The 21,131-nt window shown below is 44.6% G+C and overlaps 1 protein-coding gene across 1 annotated transcript in view; it reads left to right on the forward strand.

The window, feature by feature from the left end:
• Positions 1-294: 294 nt before the first annotated feature.
• LOC149363005 (putative sodium-dependent multivitamin transporter) overlaps positions 295-21,131 on the forward strand; it is a 36,002-nt gene continuing 15,165 nt past the window's right edge. Inside the window, exons 1-5 of the mRNA XM_089568413.1 lie at positions 295-408; positions 7,977-8,237; positions 13,652-13,703; positions 15,931-15,998; positions 19,662-19,819. Of these exons, the coding sequence (XP_089424539.1) occupies positions 295-408; positions 7,977-8,237; positions 13,652-13,703; positions 15,931-15,998; positions 19,662-19,819 (653 nt within the window). The remainder of the gene's footprint in view (positions 409-7,976; positions 8,238-13,651; positions 13,704-15,930; positions 15,999-19,661; positions 19,820-21,131) is intronic.

Genomic DNA, 21,131 nt, shown 5'->3' on the forward strand with positions numbered 1-21,131 from the left:
AAGGCATTGTGGTAAAGGTACTAAACAGAGCATTTGCGAGGATAGCAGAAAAAGTAGAGCGATGCAGTGTGCAGATGTGATGCAGCTGTTTTGAAACAGAGTTAATGTCTGATATATCATCTAAAATGGACAAGAGAAACGTAACAGTGGCAAAAGTGTATGTACGAAAAATCTAAAAAAAGAAACGATAAAGAGGAAACAAGCACCGCACCGTGGATGTTGCTGCCTACCCACATTGGACTTCGTCGCTAGAAGTGTGCGAAGAAGCAGCAGCGTGCCTTCAATGCTGAAGACATGATGTCAGCGTCGAAGAGTTTGGGCGTCGCCGACTGCGTGGTATTTGGCGTACTTACAGCGCTGGGTTACATCGCCGGTTTGTACTTCTCGTTCGCACGACGGCGCAGGCTGGTAAGCTTTTTTCCGAACTATCAGGTATGAACTCGATTGGCTCCTGAACCGCGATTTTATTCAGGCACGCGAAAGCATTAGGGAGAGATTGGATGCGCAAAGGTACACTGAACGCCCGTAGATAACTTCTTTAGTCTACTTCTACGTTCCACGGTTGGCAGAGTGCTATGGAAGTCGTGAATAATACCTGTGCAGGCAAAAATAAAAACAGCTTGTGTTTTAGATACTTAGTATGCGATACACAACTTTTGTGCGTCGTTAAGAGCAATGTTCGCCTGCCATAATTTGTCGGTAAAAGAAAAATTCGCCGCACTAAAGAACGTCGCCAGTTGTCCGTAGCTGGTTTTACTGAAAAGCAAAATCAGCGTAGCGAGGCACCTGGTTGAAGTAATAAAGGAACACGCATACGAATGGCAGGTATGACCGCTGATACGGACCACAACAAAGAAAAAGCTACAACAAGAACTGGTGGAGCGCATTTGGCTCGTACTCTAGGACTACGAATGGTACCAATATGCCTGATTAAAAAACCTTCATGCCAGCTGTATCATACCGCTACTCGCCTATGGCGGAGAAACCTGAAGGCTAACGAAAAGGGTTCAACTTAAGCTGAGGGCAGTGGAGTGGGCTGTGGAAAGGAAAGTGATGGGTGCAACGCTAAAAGACACGAAGACAGAAGTGTGGGTAATGGAAAAAATGTGGGTAATGACGCCATAGATCAAATCAAGAAGATAATGGCATGGGCAAGACAAACGATGGTCGTAAAAAGAAAATACCTGGTTTTGTAGAGATGCCAAGAAAAACAGGGTGGCGACTGAGATTTAGGTGAGGATTCACGGAATTTGTAGAGAGAAGGCGGCCTTAATTGTCACAGGAACAGTTAACTGGAGAGCTGTGGGAGAGGCCTTATGGCCTGCAATGGCCAGGAAGCTGCTGCTCCTGATGTTGCTATGTACTGTGTGTTCTCTGTGCACTCTGTGCTCCTGCCTCGTGCACCTGATTCCTTGAGGCTGAGAAGGCTTTGTTGAACTAACACAACGATTCATGACTTCTGAGGTTGTTTTTAGAGCATTGGATGTATTTTTTCTTCGACATGGATACTGAGAATGAAATGCTGTTTTCCCGTTTAAAATATTCTCTCCCATCTCTGTGTGAGAATTCACAGTTTTGGGAGATATGTTATTAAGAATTCCGATGACTACTGCTAGAGCTGGAGATATCAACAAATTCCGCCCAAAAGAAATTTCTGAGCAGTGGGCTATCACTCAGGAGAAATGAAGGGATCACAGCAATTGCAACAGACGTCAACAGCAGCACACATTTAAGGTTTCACTAAAGAGAAATCTGAACTCGTCTTTTTACCACGGGAACTCGATCTACACGTTCCGAGCATTCTTAGAAACTTCGAATTATTTTCCTGTGGAGCCGATTTTCCTAATTTAAATAGAATGAAACGCGTCGCCTCTCGCCTTTTTTTTTTTTTTTGAACTCACCACAGACGGCAGGAGGAGTCAACCAAAGCGTGGAGTCCCTTTCAAACAGTCACATGGCGGCTTCGATTTCGCTTTTATGATGTTTTTAAGTTTTCGTGAAGGAATAGATCCAGTCAGAGACTACAGTCAGAGACTACAGAGCTTCAAAATAGGTCCCGAAAAATAAAAATACACGTGGACTCTTTGCTTTCACTGATTACTACGTATCACTTCGCCGATGGCAGAGGGGTAAGCCATCACGGGACTGACTGAAACGTTGGTTGGCCGCTCCTACGGTCAGCGGCGAGCTCAAAAAAAGGCGGGAGCCGGGACGTTTAATCCGATTTAAATTATTAAAATCGGCCACACAGGACGATACATCGATTAATTTTTTAAGAGTGCCCGGAACGTGTAGATCGAGTTTCCGCGGCAAAAAACGAGTTCAGATTCCTCTTCAGTGCACCTTTAAGGCAGCAGTAGCATGCACAGGCGAATCAAGTTAAGGATCTCACTGTAAAACGCGTACCCTGCTTCGGGTGAGGCAGACGTGCTTTATGTAGAGTTAATAAACGCAAACTTCACTACTTTAATTCCACAGTGTGTGATGTATCGTATCACATTTTTGTAGTAAAGGTATGTACTTGTGCGAAAACACCGCGCAAAAATGAAGAAGCACATACGATATGCACGAGGCGTAACTTCCAACTGGTTTTATTTTCAAGAAGGCAGCTACATATATACCAGTGAGGGCAATCACAAAGATGAAAAAAAGACGCCGCGTTGGGTCAGTGTTTATGGCGCTCGGCTGCTGATCCGAAAGACGCGGGTTCGATCCCGGCCGCGGCGGTCGGGTGTCGATGGAGGCGAAATTCTAGAGGCCCGTGTACTGTGCGATGTCAGCGCGTGCCACAGAACCCCAGGTGGTCGAAATTACCGGAGCATTTCACTACGGTGTCTCTCATAGCCTGAGTCACTTTCGGACGTTAAACCCCAATAAATAAACAAAGACGAATAGATTCTAACACGTGTTTACTTCTTGTCAGTTATATGTCTCCAAGTATGTTCATTGAATCATATCTAACTCTGATAGACATCGACCCCCAAAGACAAAGGCAAAAGCGGTGAATCATGAGGTGAACAGTGAAGGTACGTGCATTATAACATATCTTCGCAAAAGCAGTGTCCAAAACCTGTTGTAGAAAACTCATTGTCGAAAACATATCGTAGCAAAAGCATTATAACATATCTAAGAATAGCAGTGTCAACACCCGGTCGTAGCAAAACCAGTGTCGAAGACATTCTTAGCAAAGCAATGTCAAGGAGCCTAAAACACGACAAACACACTAATACCGGTAATGCTTAAAATCTAGTTTTCGTAGCAAATCAGTGTCAAGAAAAGTAAATGATTCATAACCCGTTATGGCCGGTCAAGAGGGTGGAAAACCGCAAAACTAAGTTCCTGGTTATTAAATATTAAAACGTCAGGGATCTCGGGAAAAATCACAATGCTGGGATGGAGATTTTTCCAAACTTGCTGATAGATGGGAAGTTAGCGACAACAGTAGGTATAGCGAAAGGAGAAAGCAGGTATGGATGTCAACTGTAGAAGAACTGCAGATTGGGCTAGTTGGTGTAGATTCATAGTGATGGTTCAACAGCGCAAACACACACAGACCAAGAAGGAGAGCAGACACACACAGCGCTGTGTGTGTCTGCTCTCCTTCTTGGTCTGTGTGTGTTTGCGCTGTTGAACCATCACTATGGATGTCAAATTAGCCAGAACTAGGCCAGGTCCTGAACGATGGTTTTAAAGTAGATAATTCACAAACATTTTCTGTCCCAATAGAAAAAGGAAAAGATAGCATGGCGGACATATTAGATAGTCCTATAATAAAGCCGCCGTGATGTCTCACTCGTTATGGCGCTCGGCTGCTGGCCCAAAAGATGAGGGTTCGATCCCGGCAGCGGCGGTTGCAATTCGATCGAGGCGAATTGCTAGAGTCCCATCTACTGTGTGATTTCTGTGCAAGTTAAAGGGTCCTAGGTGGTTCAAATTTTCGGAGCCCTTCAGTACGGCGTTTCTCATATTCGGAATCAATTTTGTAAGTTAAATCACTATACAGATGTTCTATAATGAATTTATAATTTTATTGGTAGTAAACAGCAAACGTACAGGAACCTCCGCTGTAACTTAAGCCCAAGTAAGCAAAGTCTTATTTGTTATACAGGTTTTGTTCAAACATACGCAGGTCTCCGCATGAAGGGCTTAAATGTAGCAATTCAAAAGCTTACAATGTGCTATAAGCTCATGCTAATGACGTCAAGACGACCGCAGGTGTGGAAGTATGATAACGTTTTGGTCATTAAAATAATATTCGTACATAAAATACAATTTTCCACGTATTACGCATTGGTAATTGAACACGACATACGTGCAGTGACTCTGTGGAGACTCTGCTAATGCGCAAGAGGCGCTAGAAGATAGAAATCAGTCGTAGTAACTCCTCATAGAACGAGGGCCAGGCAACCGACCCACCTTGCTACTGAGCAGGCAGTTTTTCACTAACGCTCACAACAGTGCGTATGCCCGAACTCGTCAAAGATGTTATAAAGAAATGCGAAGAATACGACACCACCTGCATTATGGTCTTCGCAGGCTACGAAAGAGCTTTCAGTTTAATAGAAAGAGCTCTCGATGCAGTAGAAAGAACCGCGATCACAGACGCATTGCGAAACTGAGACATAAAGGAATAGGCCAATATTTTCAAGAAAGTGCCGATAATGACGGTCAACATTAGTGCTGCAAATAAGAGCGACGAAATGACGATGAAACAAGATGGCATTCAGGCGGGCACAAACCCTCCTTTGTACTTCATTGTATATTTGTAAGAAGTGTTCAGAGCTTAAAAATGGCAATATTATCTTTCTGCATACGTGCAACAAGCAACGAAACCTTTGATTTCACTACGGCGCCATCTAAATGAAGAACTCAAGATATTCTATGTCCCGAACGACACTGCGAGTTATTGATCACATAGTCTTGCGCAGCCAAGTGTTAGGCCTAAAGACTAACATGAAAACCCAAGTTGTTGAACAGTTTCAAAGACGAAAACCTGCGATAACTAACGAAACATGGCTAGCATCTAAGGTTTACAGCTATCTTAGCCACGTAATGACGGCTAACCAAGGTCAGGAGTGTGAAATTGGCCGAATAATAACAACGAGCTGGTGTACACTTGGCCTTTCCCCCTGACTATGGTCCGAAGAGCACTAGGTATATTGCAAAAGGATTGAAGCGGACTTACATATTTGGCGGCAAGACTTAAAAAAAATTCTTTTGTGTAAATTACTCAGCAGTTTGAGCGCAAATACGCACAAAATCGTGTTATGGTGTATATAACTGGAGAAGGAAGGAAGGAAGGAAGGAAGGAAGGAAGGAAGGAAGGAAGGAAGGAAGGAAGGAAGGAAGGAAGGAAGGAAGGAAGGAAGGAAGGAAGGAAGGAAGGAAGGAAGGAAGGAAGGAAGGAAGGAAGGAAGGAAGGAAGGAAGGAAGGAAGGAAGGAAGGAAGGAAGGAAGGAAGGAAGGAAGGAAGGAAGGAAGGAAGGAAGAAAGGAAGGGTGTTAGGCAGGGCATAATCGCCCATTCTATTCACAGCCTGTTTACAGGAGGTATTTCGAAGCCTCAACTGCGAACAGTTGGGGATATGAGTTAATAAAGAATACCAAAGTAATCTGCGATTAACTGATAACATTTCCTTGCTAAGTCACTCAGGTCATGTACTGCAAAGCATGACCAATGGGTTAGAGAGGCAGAGCAGAACGGTGGGTCTAAAAATTAGCATGCAGAAAACCAAATTAATGTTCAACAGTCTAGCAAGGAAGCAGCAGTTCTCAATTCGCAGCGACGTGCTGGAAGTAGTAATGGAATATGACTACTTAGGGTTTGTAGTTACCGGTGATCCGGATCATGAGAGGGGAATAGCTAAAAGGGTAAGAATAGGGTAGAGCACATTTGGCAGGTTCCCTCAGATCATGAATGACAGTTTACCAGTATCCCTCAAGAGTGAAGCATACAACAGCTGTATCTTTCCGGTACTCACCTTGGGGCAGAAACGTGGAGGATAACGAACAGGGTTCATCTTAAGTTAAGTCAACGTAGCGAGCTATGGAAAGAAAAATGATAGGTGTAACGTTAAGAGATCGCAAACGGGCGTAGTGGGCGAGGGAACAAACGCGCTTTAAAGACATCCTACTCGAAATCCAGAGGAAGAAATGTGCTTGGGCATAGCAACCACTGGTCCTTAAGGGTAACGGTGTGAATTGCAAGAGAAGGTAAGCGTAGCAGGGGACAGCAGAAAGTGGGCGGAAGAGGTTAAGTTTGTGGGGATAGGATGGCCACAAATGGCAAAGGACAAGGTCAATTGGAGAGACATTGGAGAGGCTTTTGCCCTGCAGTGAACGTATAGTCAGGTTAATGATGATGATGATACATCGGAGATATAATTTAACATTGGTATTTGCCTAGATTTTCATCAGTAGATTAGAAAGTGATGACGGTTGTGAGTACAGTGTTCGCAGTGGCGAGGCGAGGAGCGAAGCCGACACGCAGCGCCAGATTTCTGAGAGCTCCGCGACGGAATTTGCGCTTCAGTAGATGGGCGAGCTCCGCGGGTGCACCGAAGGTTAGAGTAGCATTTGTGAGGTCCGTTTTACTAGTCGAAGCAATAACTCACCCTTGTGTCTTTGATATCAATGAGAACATGAAACAGCACCTTCTAAGCAACCGAAAATCTCGCCTACAAATGCCCCCAGCCATCGGCATGCCACGTATCATTGTAATGTCCGTTCGTTCGCGCAAGGCCGCACGAAAAGGCTTGTTATCATTTTTGTTTGTGACGCGAGAAGCGACCGGACTAATCTCGATTGATCACAGCCACAAAGAGCGGCATTTAAGTGTTTCCAGATTACTCTAGATGATCTCGACCTGTTATCTCGAAGTTTCCTTGCCGGCTTTAGATTGAACGACGCCGCGAGCAGCGGGGATTCGTAGTTCGACGACCGACGAGCACGTTCGTTGCTTACGCCGCCGCCGAGTGATTCAATTCTTTTGCGGGCGCAAGTCAGCCCAAATAAAGAGCTTCGTTTCGAAGACTGGTTGGTGTCTTCCTGACCGCTGGACTGCCGTCACTACAACGTGACAATATCAATGAGAACATGAAACAGCACCTTCTAAGCAACCGAAAATCTCGCCTACAAATGCCCCCAGCCATCGGCAGCTTATCTGTAAGGCATATGGCGCAGCATGTGAGATCGGGTCCCCGTCCAGCCTTTTCAGAAACCATGCTCAATGCGAGAACAGCTGTATACATTAATCGCGCACAATGCAGCGCAGTGCAGATGTTAAATTTTTTAAGCAATATAGATGACAATGTGCTCTTTTGAACACAATGTTTCAGCTGCACATTGCACAGTGCGATGATAATTTCCAACTTCAACGAGTCATGCGCGGATTAGTGAAATAATATTTAACTGAAAAACTAGGGAAGATGAAGAAGCTGCTGCGGGCAGACAGAACTGGCTCCGCATTAATAAATTATGCAGGTTCACAACTGAATCTATTCTTTTAAATGTGCAAGGTGTAATTACATGTCAATAACGTGACGTGCACCCGCAGCAGCGCATAGGGTAGTGGTGTAAAACTAAAAAGCTCAGTACCTAATAAACAAAAAGCCTAATGTTGCAAGTTGTTCATTAGTGGTAAGGATATTTTCGGGAGTCAATGGTTAGATACTATGAAAACTTGAAAAATTGCCTTCCATAGTGGCCTTGGAATGAGCATTGATTCGGTGCATTTTTTGCGCAAAACTTTTGCCTTACGTTGCAGTCTTTAATGTCGCTTATATGCCATGTCTTCAAGAACTGAATACGAGCTCTCCAGCAAGAAGTAATGCATTTAATACGCGTCAAGATAACTGAAATTTACTGGTGTTGAAAATGCGCTATGGAAACACAATAGCATCCGATGTGTAATTTACTTTCTAATGAAGTGGCTCAAGCAAGAGTCGACAAATGGGACAGGCACTGCCTCATTCGCAGGTGGCCTCCAGCGATGCTGCTGCAGCACCCGCGGCACTCGAGGCTTTCTTGGGAGGCCGCAGCCTACCTTGTGTGGCCCTGGCCATTTCCGTTCTGGCGTCGGCGGTGAACGGGATGAATGTCGTGTCCTTAATTGGATACCACTATGCACATGGATTCCACATCTGCTGGATTAATGCATGGCTGCTGGTGGCAGCCATATTTTCTGCATTCACGTTGGTCCCACTGTTCTACAGTCTGCGGGTTGCGACTGTTTTCCAGGTAGACTATAGCCATCAAAGGTGAAATCGCCGCCCCGAGGTGACTTTTTGTGGATGATCGCAGTGCATGGAAATAAGTGTTCGAAGAATTGTGTGCCTTCAGGGGTTCTACTGTCAAAATCTATCGATAGAAAGAGTAGCGACAAGCATGGAGGGCCAAAAACGGGCGATGTTGATTGTATGAAGGAAGAAAAAGTGATCAGTTTCTTGGTATGAAGTCATGGTGAGCGCAAAAAAAGACGTGGACGTAAATAATGAATTCGCCAATGTGGTCGCGAGGCGAAGTAACTCGAACATTAGAGTTGGATGTTTATTATTTCGCATTATAATTATCACTATGAATTTTTCGAAAATTGAGGCATTTAAATTCTAAATACCTCGCAGGCTTAACATTCCAGCTCTGGAGTACACCACCCAGGAGAGCAGTTCGTATGCGGAGAGCAGTTCGTAGACTACGTATGCGGGTGCGAGGGAATGGTGGTGTAGTGTGTGAAGGCAACGGCGATCCAGTGCATTTCTAGTGCGAGAGTGGAGGGCGGAAAGAAGTATGGTTTAGCTGTGTGAGTGCTGGTTGTAGAGCGAGAATGGTGGATGAGGATGGCTGCTGTGGAGCCCGCGGTTTCCGTAAGGAAGGCGTCTGTGAAGGGCACCGCCACTGTGTCCAAGGGTGACTTACAGTGTAAGCGTATGCCTGGGGTCGACCTGCATGTGTGTGCGGACATGTTGCGTGGAATGGGTACGAGGTGGAGGTTAGGGGGGTAGACTGGAGACTGCGGTGGGTCTGGGAACCTCAGCGGAGAGCGCTCAGGCAGACTGAAAGGACATTTCAGACGCGGTAGCGACACAAACACACATTTAAAAAAAAGCGTCAGAGGCACTGAACACGGCTTACGTGTGGGAATGCGATACCATTATTGTACCTGGGTACATTGACGCCCACCCACACACACACACGCGTATGACCCCACCCTGAACGCTGTACCACGGAAGGTTGCACGATAATTTTGATACGACAATCTGGAAAGGCACATAATTGATGATGCATATGTCATCGGTTTAAATACCAGTCGCAAGGTAGCCTGCAACTTGATTGCCCTATGTAAGCTATATGCAACGAGAAAGTGTATGACTCGACCAGGAACGCTGTACGACGAAGTATTCCGTCACAATTTTGACACCACGAAACGATGGGAAAACATAATATTTAAGGTGCATATATTGTCGGCTCGAGTGCCTGTCACAAGCTAGCCTCCAACTTGATTAGCACATGAAAGCTATATGCAACGAGAAACCTTATGGCACCACCCCGGAGGCTGTAAGACAAGCGGTTGCGCCGAAATTTTGGTGCGATATCGGAAAACGGGAGCCACATTGAGGTTATTCAGGTATTAGTATATACCGTGCGTATATACTAATACCTGGATAGGCACATGTATATACTAATAGTATATACATGTGCGTCATGTGGCGGCTTGATGGCGTCTCTCCGTTTATTTTGCCACCTCTAGGATTTTCTGCACGATCTGCCAGTACGCACACAAACCGCCGGCTTTTCTCATAATGGGACGAGTAAGGCTTTTGGATTACTACGCACTAAACAACCACACACGCTGCAGTGCAATACCTATTAAAAAAATCCGCACAGACACTGAGAACATGATAGCTTTAAAAACCCCGTTCTGCAGAAAATGAGGTGTCGGCGTTGATGGCTTAAGCGAAAAATCAGGGGCATGGCTCTGGCAGGTGTCAGGTGGCCGTTAAATTAATGATCGGCAGCTCGGGAAGCGCAACCTGGGCCGCCAAGGCCCACCACTGGGAGCACCTGTCATCGCAGGGCAGTGGTGCCGGTGGGGTAGTTCGAAACTGCCATGATGGGCAGTTGATGATGACGTCACATAGCCACATGACCTTTCTCGATCAATCTGAAATTTCATCTCGGACATCGGCGGGTTTTAGTGCGACTACACCTTTAACTCCATCGCAATAGAAAAGTGCAACTTCTGATCATTGTTTTCTCTTCCTATTTCTTGCAACTTTAAGTACCTGCGCAGGCGTTTTGACAACAAGGTCGGCATCACAGCTTGCGTCATCTACTTCGTTCTCACTGTAAGTAATCTCAAACATTTTGAGATAGTATGTCCTTCTGAACACGAATACACATAAAGTTATCTCAGCTAGATGCAACGTATACGCAGGCATTAGTGGTAGGATGAAGTTTCGGGGTGTTGTACCTATTCAGGAGGAAAAGGGCGCAAAAAAAAACGTGGACAAAAGAGAGACAAACACAACAGGACCAGCGCCTGGTCCTGTCGTCTTTTTCTCTCTTTTGTTCACGTTTTTTTTTTTTGCGGCGTTTCCCTCCTGAATCATGAACTAACTAGCCCAAACTCGAGTTCTTCTTGAGTAGTACCTATGTAGGAGCTTTTAGCGGTGCGATAAAACATACTTTAAGACATGACAGAAACAACAATAGTAAGCTTTATTTTCATTGTCTGTTGTGTCTAGCCTCTTTCAAAAGAAAAATTTGACTACCTGAGCCTGCCCGCCTGAGAAAGTTTACACTGATGTCTAAAACCCTGTTAATTTTATGAAACTCCTTGGAAAAAATTAATTTGTGTGTTCTGACGATGACAGTGAAGTCTTATGGCGCAAGGGCATAAGGTATTTTCGTTTGCTCAAGGTGGAGTCAAAGATCCATTTCCCGAGCATTTCACCATGAATAAACTACTAGACCAGGAGAAGCTTGTACCAATTGTAGCACCAGTGGGTACCCGGCGGCACTGGGGATCGAACCCCACACCTCCCGGATGCGAGGCGGATGCTCAGCCACTAGGGCACCGCTGCGATCAATTTGTATGTTCTGAAGGCTTCGAGGCCTTCTGTCTCTACGGGTTAAGCAATGCCTGAACGAATTGTCACACTTTTCCATTTTTCACAAGCTCACTCCACAGGAATGTTCGCGCGGTAGGAAGCTTTTAAAACCAGCAAGCATTTCACCCGCCTGCCTTTTCTACCTGAGATTGCATTACACTTGTCAGAATATTTCACGTCCCCTTTTAGATGCATGATGTGGGCCTTATGAGCAGCAGCTGCGCGAAAGAATTCTGAAGGTTAAATTTTTCCTGTGGGCATGAGAATAATCTACAGATTGACAAACGTGCTTGCCGTCGCCGTTCAGAAGGGAAATTATGGGCAATACTCTGCACACGACATGCACATATAAAATGCTAATCTTGGGCTCCACTGCAAGCGTTTCGTCGTTAGTTTTTTTACTACTGTAGCAATAGTGAAATTTCCAACATTATGTCTATCCAGTATCATTGTCAAGCAGAAGCAGCAACCGGAAATCATGGTCCAGTATATTTTGACTGCACTGGGTTATTTACACCTATGCTCAGGAGAAAGACTTTATAGTTCGCTCCTTTAGCTTTATTACATACATCCAAAGACATTCAGATAGCTAGAGAATTTTGTAGCTGAATGAGTCATTCGCAACTGGAACAAAACAGAAACCGCAGTTCTGTCTTTGTGTTAGTTCTAATGGCGGAGATAAATTTAACGCAGGAAGCGATATGAATAGGGAAATTATCTGTCAAAAGATAGCTTGCCAGAAAATTATAACCTAGACAGCAGTTACGCATTCAAATGCTCAACACGAATAGATCACACCACAAAGAGTCCATCCTTCGAGGATTTATGAGAGGAAGGAATTAAAATATAAAGAAAAGGAAGAAGGGTTCATTATGAAGAAGCAGTTTCGTTCTAGAGTATACAATCGTATATAATAGACCAAAGAGAATACGGTAGCGCAGATTAAATAAAGTAGTAGAGTCTGAGGAAACAGGAGAAGGAATGTTCCCCAGTCAAGGCAGGTGTGTACCCAGCGAAAGCAGATATAGGACGCAAGCACGACAGAGAAAAAAAAATGAGATGACGAATAGAAGATTGTCGAAAATTGATAACACAAAGAAGTAGCTATCACAGGCAGATGAACAAAACATTGAGCCCTCTGCACCGCTCCAGGCGGTAAGGGGATCTCAGGCTGAAATATAATCAAGGAGAGGGCTGAGTCGTACTGGTTGGTTCATGTTGAATGGTATGGCAAAACAGCGCTGACTGACGGGACGGAAGCGCATGTGTTTGTCTCTTCTTCCGTCCCGTCCGTCAGCGCTGTTTTGCCGTACCATTCAACTGAAATATAATACAGCGAGCGGAATTGGCTCGCTCTCACCACAGGTGTAAGCTACCCTCATCAGTGTCGTCAGCAGTAATACTCAGCGGCCATCATACGAATATCGGTTTTACTGTGCTACCCAGAGCTTCGGGCAGCGGTGATTGGCGGCACAATACACAAATGTGTACCAAAAGATGAAATGAGGAACAGTACACATCTGTGAAACTGCGGATGGTGCATGTCTGCGAAAGCTTGAAATCCGTTGAAACTTAGCAGCCACTGGCTCGAACTGGCGGCGTCCTGAGCTGAACTTTGCAATTTTCACTACCGTTTCTGGTGTTGACGAACGGGTTTCTGTTTTAGAGTATCAAAGTACCTACTTCGCTACCAGCTGCACATTGTTGATTCCGACGCAGCAAACAACGCTGTCCTGAAACACTCCGTAACAGCGCTGAGATTTGGCGGAAGTTGATGCTCTTGATTTCTTCTGTGGTTATGTTTTCTCTCACTAGCTGCTTTTAAAAGTTCGTCCCAGCTCATCTGCTTCCCCGTCAGAGAACGGCCTGCAAGCTTTACAATAAGTGCCTTCGCAGCAAAATTACCTGCAACCATCAAATGCGGTCGTTGCCAGCAATGCAGTCCCTGGCCGGTCCGGGAGAGCGTCGAAAGTTCAATTAAAACACGCAGGTAGCCATTGAATGGTGCAAATGCAGAAAAGTGAGCCCGCACAAGTGCTTTAAACCACTTTTTGCATAAACACGTTTCAGACGTCTTGCGTAGCAGAAATCTCTACGACACAATTTCATATGTCCTGAGAGTGAACTAACTGGCCAAAAACTTTTGAAGTAGCGAATACACTTTTACTACGCAGTAACCGCTAGGGACGGAACCTGTGCACTGCCGATTTGCCGGCGATTGGTCTGAAGTGTCGGATCTGTGTGCTCCTAGTAATTATTGCGCCCCGAATCAGTATAAATCAAGCGTATCACTGTGCAGGCCTTTAGAAGGAGAAGTACCGATTACTTGTTAGTAATCAAATAAGCAATGAATTACATTGTTACAATACGCAGCCTCGAGATGGAGAGGACGTTGTACTGTCCCGGTGTTGTCGATGATGATGAGGAAGTTGAATCTAGCGCAGGGGTCACCTTGTTTTTGTGGGCTCCCCGACTAAGGCATGTCGCGCCTGCTGCTGAGTTAATATCTTTTGAGTACATATCTGCTGCTTTAAATTGTTCCAGCAAACTCTTGGGGCCGTAGGAATCTACAGTGCTGCCATTGCGGTTTCAACAAGTATGTACCTAAACCAAAATCACAGCGATTTGAATTGAAGTATTTCAAAATATTTATTAGTTTGCCTATGGTGCAACAATATAGTTTAATCATCTGCATCAACCACAAGCAGTGCTCGTGGTTACGAACGTGGTTACGTGGGGTACGAACATATAACGGTTCCTAAGAAAAAATAAATTTCGCTAGCAACCAGAATAATTCCAGTAGAATGAAATGTGTTTTATTTTTTCAAGTTTTTTTAGCAAGAGAAGCAGCAGACGTATATTGTAGCCATATATTGTAGCCGCATGCTTCGTGTACGTCAGGTACCCATCAGGTCACTTACTGCCAAAAATGTTTGTTTGCGCGTGTAATTCTGAATGCTGTGTCAAAAAAGAGCTTACTATAGTATAAACTTTTAAACACAAGTATTATTATTCATCTCAGGCCTTCATATCCCTCAGTCGTTTATATGGCTTTGGATATATGGATGCGATGAAAGACACAGTACTTCGTATTCTAACAAAACAAGTCATGGGATGGAACAACCAATCTGGTACTATTCCTGGTAGCCTCGATATCACGTTTGTCCTCTCCCCATATTGCTGAACCTCAAAAGGGTGTCTAAAGTGTCTTTTTTTATTGCGAAAGCAATACTGCTCGAGGTTTCCCCTCTTGGCCGTCGTCCCGGAGAATCCTCCATTCACCTTTAGCGTGAGTTATGTAAGACGTCATACCAGCTGTGGAAAAGCGGGGCGCCAACTCGGCTCGTCGTGATCGTCCAGCGAATCCTCCATGCCGCAGCGGCGCACCACTGCCGCGAGGGGCGCTCGCTGTACGTGACGTCATGCCAGCTGGGGAAAAGCCCCCCCCCCCCCCCCCCTCCCCCTCGGCTCGTCGCGATCGCCCAAGCGAATCCTCCACGCGCCGCTGCCGTGGGGGAGGCGCTCGCTCTACGCGACCAGCCAAACCAGGCGCAGCCAAGGCTATTGCTTTCGCAACTTACCGGGCTTAACCAAGCTAAGCCTTTGCCAATTTTTTGCTAAGAGAGGAGATTCAAGGATTCGAACGTATGAAAGTTGAAGGTACAGCATATGCCATGTGTTTTAGAGCGAGCTCTCGTTCCCGGGTTGAGCGGCATTACTCGCCGTTGTTGGCGTAAACTGGCGCGGAGCGCAGTGAAGGACCAAATGTGCGATAGTCAAGTTATCATGATGAGCAAAACGGAAGTGGGGGTTACGACAGTAGCTGGAAGGAAAGTTGCGCGGCGGAGACCCGTAGCACCAGAGTAGCCAGCGCCGTCGTGTGCTCTCAGATGACGTCATCAGTAAGGTATGCGTCGCTCTCTTGAGTTGCCGCAGAGTAGCGCGCGCTGTAAACGCTCTAGCCGTTCGCCGCAGGCGAGGATCATCGGCAGCGGAACGCTGTGCGCACTGCCCAAGTCAACACCCAGAGCCGCCTCTATTCGGCACTGCTTATTCCACTTCGGCATTGCGGTTGTCTACAGTTCGAGTGCCGCAAAAGCTGCGCTCAAAAATCCACTACCATGAAGCGTAATCATCGGCAAAATTCTTGGCCAGCGTTTATAGTATTAAAATAATACCCAATTAAAACCAACAAAAAGTTCATACTTCTCCTTACAGCTCCAAATCAGTACGGAAAATCTCAGTAATGACGCTATCAATGGCCGGCTTTCAAATTATGCTGCTTGCGCCTATGGCCGGCCATGTCCAATTAAATTCCGTCAAACAAGCCCACGAGGGTTTTCCCTTTCGTGGCGTTTCTTTCCTTTTTTTCGGGTAAGCTTTACTGCGCTAGAAATCAACCGCCACCGTTATTGACGTCATCCCGCGATGCCCTCCAGGCGATGTGCGCTGCGGAGAAGCGTGAACATTGTCGCTGTTTTCACTGGCGATTACATCACCTTCTCAAATGACAGAACAAAAAGCATTATTTTGTTTTATCAGCAAAATTTCCCCCTTTCTACCCCCTTAAGGTCGTTGAATTCTAACATCTCTTCCGTAGCCCTTTAAAACCGACAAACAGACAGGAAACTTCTGAATTCGAGTAGTTGTCCACACAAGCGTATCGCTCTATGACTTCAAAGTAGCTAAATCATTCTTATCCACACTGAAAAGAAAAGGCGCGACCTTTCAGCAAGGTCGTGTTTTGCAACATCGATGTCGATATATGTTTTTGCAAACGCCTTCATATTTATTGGAAAGATATTCTCTCGTTTTAATTTCAGTGCTCGCAGTACCCCTGGTGTACTGTAACATAGCCATCGGCCTGTTTGGCACCACGTACACAGCTTTGGTGAGACTGCTTTGACTCATTCATTGTACAAATATTCATAGCATAATTATGCTCTGACTGATTGAAAACGCAAAAAATACCTTTGCTCAGAACTTTGAGCTATTAGTACGGAACTTTCACCGAAGGCACCTTATGAGCATCTTTATTTTAATTATAGGTGAACCGCTTCAGGTTGTAAATTTGTTTGAAAAAAATATTTCCATTTAAATTCCACTCTCTCGCCTTATTATCCTAGCTGATATCAAGCGGAGACCTTAAATAGGTTTGCAAAACGTCTGATGTTTTCCTCCATAGGCATGGGAAAACCAAACCCATATAATATGAATGTTTGTGGGATATTAGGGTCCTCTTTTATTTTAAATATCGCTGTGTTGCCTGCTCAGTTTAGCGGTAACGCAGCCGCAGGTGGGAGGAAAATTTTAACATGCTTTAATTCTTGATTAGTGAATCAGGTTTTGCCGTGCACATTCTTCGTTAGTGAATTAATACCTCATGTGGTGAGGTAACGTGCTTCTTGCACACATTATCCCTACTTCTCTTTAATTTCCGGTTCTCCCATTTGTGCACTCTAACTTAGGTGTCTCATCGCAAAAAAAAAAAAATTGACTAACCATGCCGAATTTTCCTCTGCTCTTTCTCTTAGCTTGTCCAGATGCTTCCTGCATAACGCCCACATTCGCGTTGCGTCTGCCTTGCTGCACCCCACAAGGGATCCATGGTGTCTTGATATAAGAATTCAGGCTTAGTTAGCCATAGCACAGCCGAGAGGGAACCCATGTGGAGAGATTCCCAAAGTAGGCCGACGAAGGTTTTACAGGGGTCGACCCAGCTGAAAGTGCCCCCGGGCAGCCGCAGGGGTACCATATCGTGTGCTACTTAAGAAGTTATCCTCCGCGTTTAGATTAGTCATTCAGTACTTCGAAGATACCTCTCGGCGAACAGGGAACAGAAGACTGAACACCATAACGATTTCTCTTAGCACATTAAAGCCAACTTGTTCGCACCACTTTCGCTCTTATTCTCTTGAACTGTACCAGCTGCTCGATTGAGCAAAGAGCCAATGCAAGGAAAGCTAAGCAAATTCTTATTGTTCAGTCGTCTCTAAAACGGCCATCGATCACTAAAGAGCGAATAGCAATAGCTTCCTCCTATACCTACAAATGGCATATCTCTCCTTTGCAGGCATTGCTATCACAATGAAACATTGTATACACGAATCTTCAGTAGTGAGAAGATAATCATTTCGCTAGCATACCTTCAGCGTGAGCGCCTTCAATAATAATAATAAATCTGTGGAAGCCAAAGAAGTAGCTCAGAAACCACACGCATTTCAGTTTTAGGAAGCCAAGAATAATTCTTTTCACAACTTTTGAACATTTGCAGTGAAAGAAAATGCAGATAATACTGAGCCAATAGTGCGTCATGTGTGCCATCCATATTGCCAGAAATGTGCTGACTACTAAAGCTTTTCATTTGAGCAATTTTTTACTTAGAACGCACTTCCAATCAATTGGCATCGGCTCAAGAAACATATAAAAAGTCTTTTTTATCCGTACCTAACAATTAGTCTTCGTGGCATAAATATTACTCTAGGAGGAAACTGTGGATTGCATTGAAGAATGCAGACAGAACAGCGCATGTTAAAATTACTCAAAACTTTTGCTTCCTGATGGTCGGGACAGTTAGACTATGGCTGTCGCTGAACTAATATACCGAAATTTTCAGATGCTTCTTCGCGTTCGCATTTCCTGCCTGAGCTGCTTACCTAAGAGTGCAAAGAAGGGGGGCCACAGAGACAAAAAAAAAATAAATGTCACCAAACACAATAAAATGGCCACAAATTACTGTTTGTTCTCGCATGCACATCGGTATTGTGCACCAATACAAATGCCTGCATGAATGTTGTTTGCTTTTAATGGTAACACAGTTTTTCTCCAAATACACAATTCGAGGCGTGACGGAGATGTTTAGGTGCAGACTTTTCCAATGCCATTTAAGCCCCAATGAATATATCTAACGGCAATTCCGAAGAAATTCTTCACACCAGCGCTCTGCATAAGCTTTACACTAGCCTTGCAACACCTGTGGACAGCGTCCATTGCAACGACTGCCTTCAGTTTCAACATGTCCTTGCAGAATTGGAGAGTTATTTTGGAACCTGAAGAGAATATCATCAGTGCATTCATTTAGGTTCAGGCATTCAAACCACAGCTGCATTTCGTGAGTAGGGCAGAGTTATCGTGGTGTGTGCCCAAAAACTCGCGTGGCCTGCTGGGCGCTATATGCGACGCTCAGAACCAAAGTCCGTGTATTTTCACAGAACCTAACACAAATGGGAACACAATATGTTCTAAATTTGGTGCCTTTTTGAGACTGAGAAAGAAAAAACAAGCTTCACTGGTACGGCTACACAGCCGGAAGACGCATGCACACTCAATTAGGAGGCAAAGACACTGCTCAGAACTTAATGCAGGCTGACAAAGTTTATTTTATGCAAGTCTGACATGTGCTTTTCGCCACCTATCGCACATTACAACATGTCCAATGCCTTGATGGCTATTATACTTCCTCTGCTTTCGCGTGCCAGCCAACCAAGCAGCGTCCTTGTGCAAACTCATCTTTCTGATTTTGATGATTTGATGAAGGCGAGATGTACTCTGCAGAGAAGAGTGAATCATTGGCGGCTGCTCTAGCAAACTTTGTGGATAATGCAGGCCCTAGGCGATGGCAGGTGCCTTCTCTGTTGACTGCACATCAAGCCTGAGCCCCAATGCGCATGCTATGCGTATGTGACCTCTCAAATGAAAAATACTGTTTGGTAACCACCAGACATTGCGGCTATTACTTCGCCACCGTGTATGGCTTACAGGTTTTCTAGGCAATATGGCTATTTATTGAAAAGGCAAAAAAAATAATTATATAACTACGCCTTCATTATTCGAAACTCAATGGTGCTTCACTGTTTTCTAAATTGGCCTTGGTTTAAAGCTTCTTTCTTTTCGACCTTCATGTAAGAAGCCGAATAAAAAAAACGTAAGGTACATTGTTTACTTTGTTGCGACATCATGAGATGTTTCCGCGTGTGCACATAATTTAGCCCTCGTCTCCTCGTCAAAAGCTTCCTTTTCGACCTTGTGTAGGAAGACTAAAAATATGTAAAGTACGTTGTTTACCTCGCTACGAAGTCGTGTACATTTTCTGTGTGTGCTTGGCCACTGACTGCGCACGTATTGAAAAACACGTACTGCTCATTTCGCATATTACTACGAGCAACTCAGTTCTCGCATATCGGTTTACAGTGTCCCGAAGAAAGGTCTAAACGTTACGCCTAAGTGCCTCTCTGAATCCTTACACGCGTATCTGCGCGTGACGCTGGATAAACGTAACACCTGCAATCAACAAGTATTGATAAAATATGTGCATCAGAATAAAAGCAATACTGTAAAGGCTCGTGGTAGATACGTTCCGGTACTCATCAGATGGTGTTTCTGTGAGGCCAGCTGAATAGAAGCACCGCATCATTAAATAAGTCCATGGCAGATGAGTTTTAAATAAGGAATACTTGGTAACGTTCGATGCCCTTTCACCTTGATTTCAACCTCAGTGCTTCTGCTCGCATATTCTCTTCAGAGAGTGACATTTTTTTTGCTCCTTGCATTGAAGGGTGGATTCCGTAGTGTCGTCTGGGCGGACTGCATACAAGCAATCATTATGGTGGCTGCGCCCATCACGATTATAGCGAAGGTCATCAGCGACTCCAGCACTGCGTCTCCACCTCTTAGAGCCATGAGTGAGTTCAACGTAACGAAATACCTGATTACGTAAGTAACGCATTATAACTAACAATGCTACATTCTCTGCTCTACACATTGCAGTTGGAAAATCTATGTCGTCGAAAATATTTAACGAACTATCCTCTCAGCAGATGCCGACGTTTTAATATACTTGAAGTACTGTTATTGTAAACTGTGTTACATCGAGCTCGTGGCAAACTTGAAACACCTACGAAATCTCCATATCAATTACATCCCATATTCAGGCTATTCATTTTTAAGCGTTTATCTCTCACTGAACCGCGGACTCTCCGGTGTGGGCGCGGCAAACACTCGACCTTGCTAGCACTCGCTCTGCCATTTGTTTTCCTTTTTAGATTTTGGTTCCTTTTCCACACCCGCAAAAACTTATTTTATAACAAGCAAGCATAGGCAGATTTCAAGTGCGTAAAGAGAGCAGGGAGTCTACTTATAGCGCACTTTCTTTTCAGCTATCGTGTCGATTCGAATATTTGGTAGCATTTTTCGCGATGATTTCTATACATTTCAAAATGGTGGAATCAGAACTACACCGCTTCGATAAGAGATCACATTGAAAACTGAAGTCTGAAATATTTATGAGGCTTAACCCATAGAAACTTGTCAAGATGTGAGCGATGAATGAAATTTTCAAACATCGGCTACGGCATTTGCGCTTCCGTATGTATACGAAGGGAGGACAAATTTTCAGCCTCCGAAATGGATATACATAAAATATGGGTTCTGCAACAGCTGTGATAAAACATAACTGAAATAATGTTAAGCCATTTTATCTGACCGAAAGGAACACTTCAAAGAAAAAAACAGAGCATTTAGCTGACGCTTAAAATTCGCTTTCATGCTAGTCTGCGCGGGGAAGAGAAATATGAGTGATAAAGACGGAAGGAGAGCGGTGAGGCAAAGGTGAAGTGAATGAAATAAAAAGTGGAGAAGGTAAAATGCTACCATTAAATGTGTACTAAGGTGTATCGGCGGCTAGTGATGAAGTGCGTAGTCCGACAAATGTGTTAACGAAGTTCACTGCGTAAATAATGCATGAGGTTAAAATGCATGGTGAAATTGGAGGTTGTCAAGAGCCCTAATATAATTCGAACATGCAAATAATGTGTTCACAGGATGTCTCTGTTGCCTAAGGCAGGCTAAGGGCCCAAAACATTGTCCATTGTTAAAGGCTATTTGGTCTGGCGTGAACGCTCTCTCCGTTTTAGCACGTATGACTTCTCTGTATAAGTTCTCCCTCGCACAAGTTGACAGTTTCACTTTCCAAAATCAGGACTGCAAGCGAAGAAGGTATCAGTGTGTATTTTCGCGGATAGGTGTG

The sequence above is a fragment of the Amblyomma mixtum genome, chromosome 2 (genome assembly GCF_055824585.1).
Source record: "Amblyomma mixtum isolate Tamu chromosome 2, ASM5582458v1, whole genome shotgun sequence".
In the NCBI taxonomy this organism is placed as follows: Eukaryota; Metazoa; Arthropoda; class Arachnida; order Ixodida; family Ixodidae; genus Amblyomma; species Amblyomma mixtum.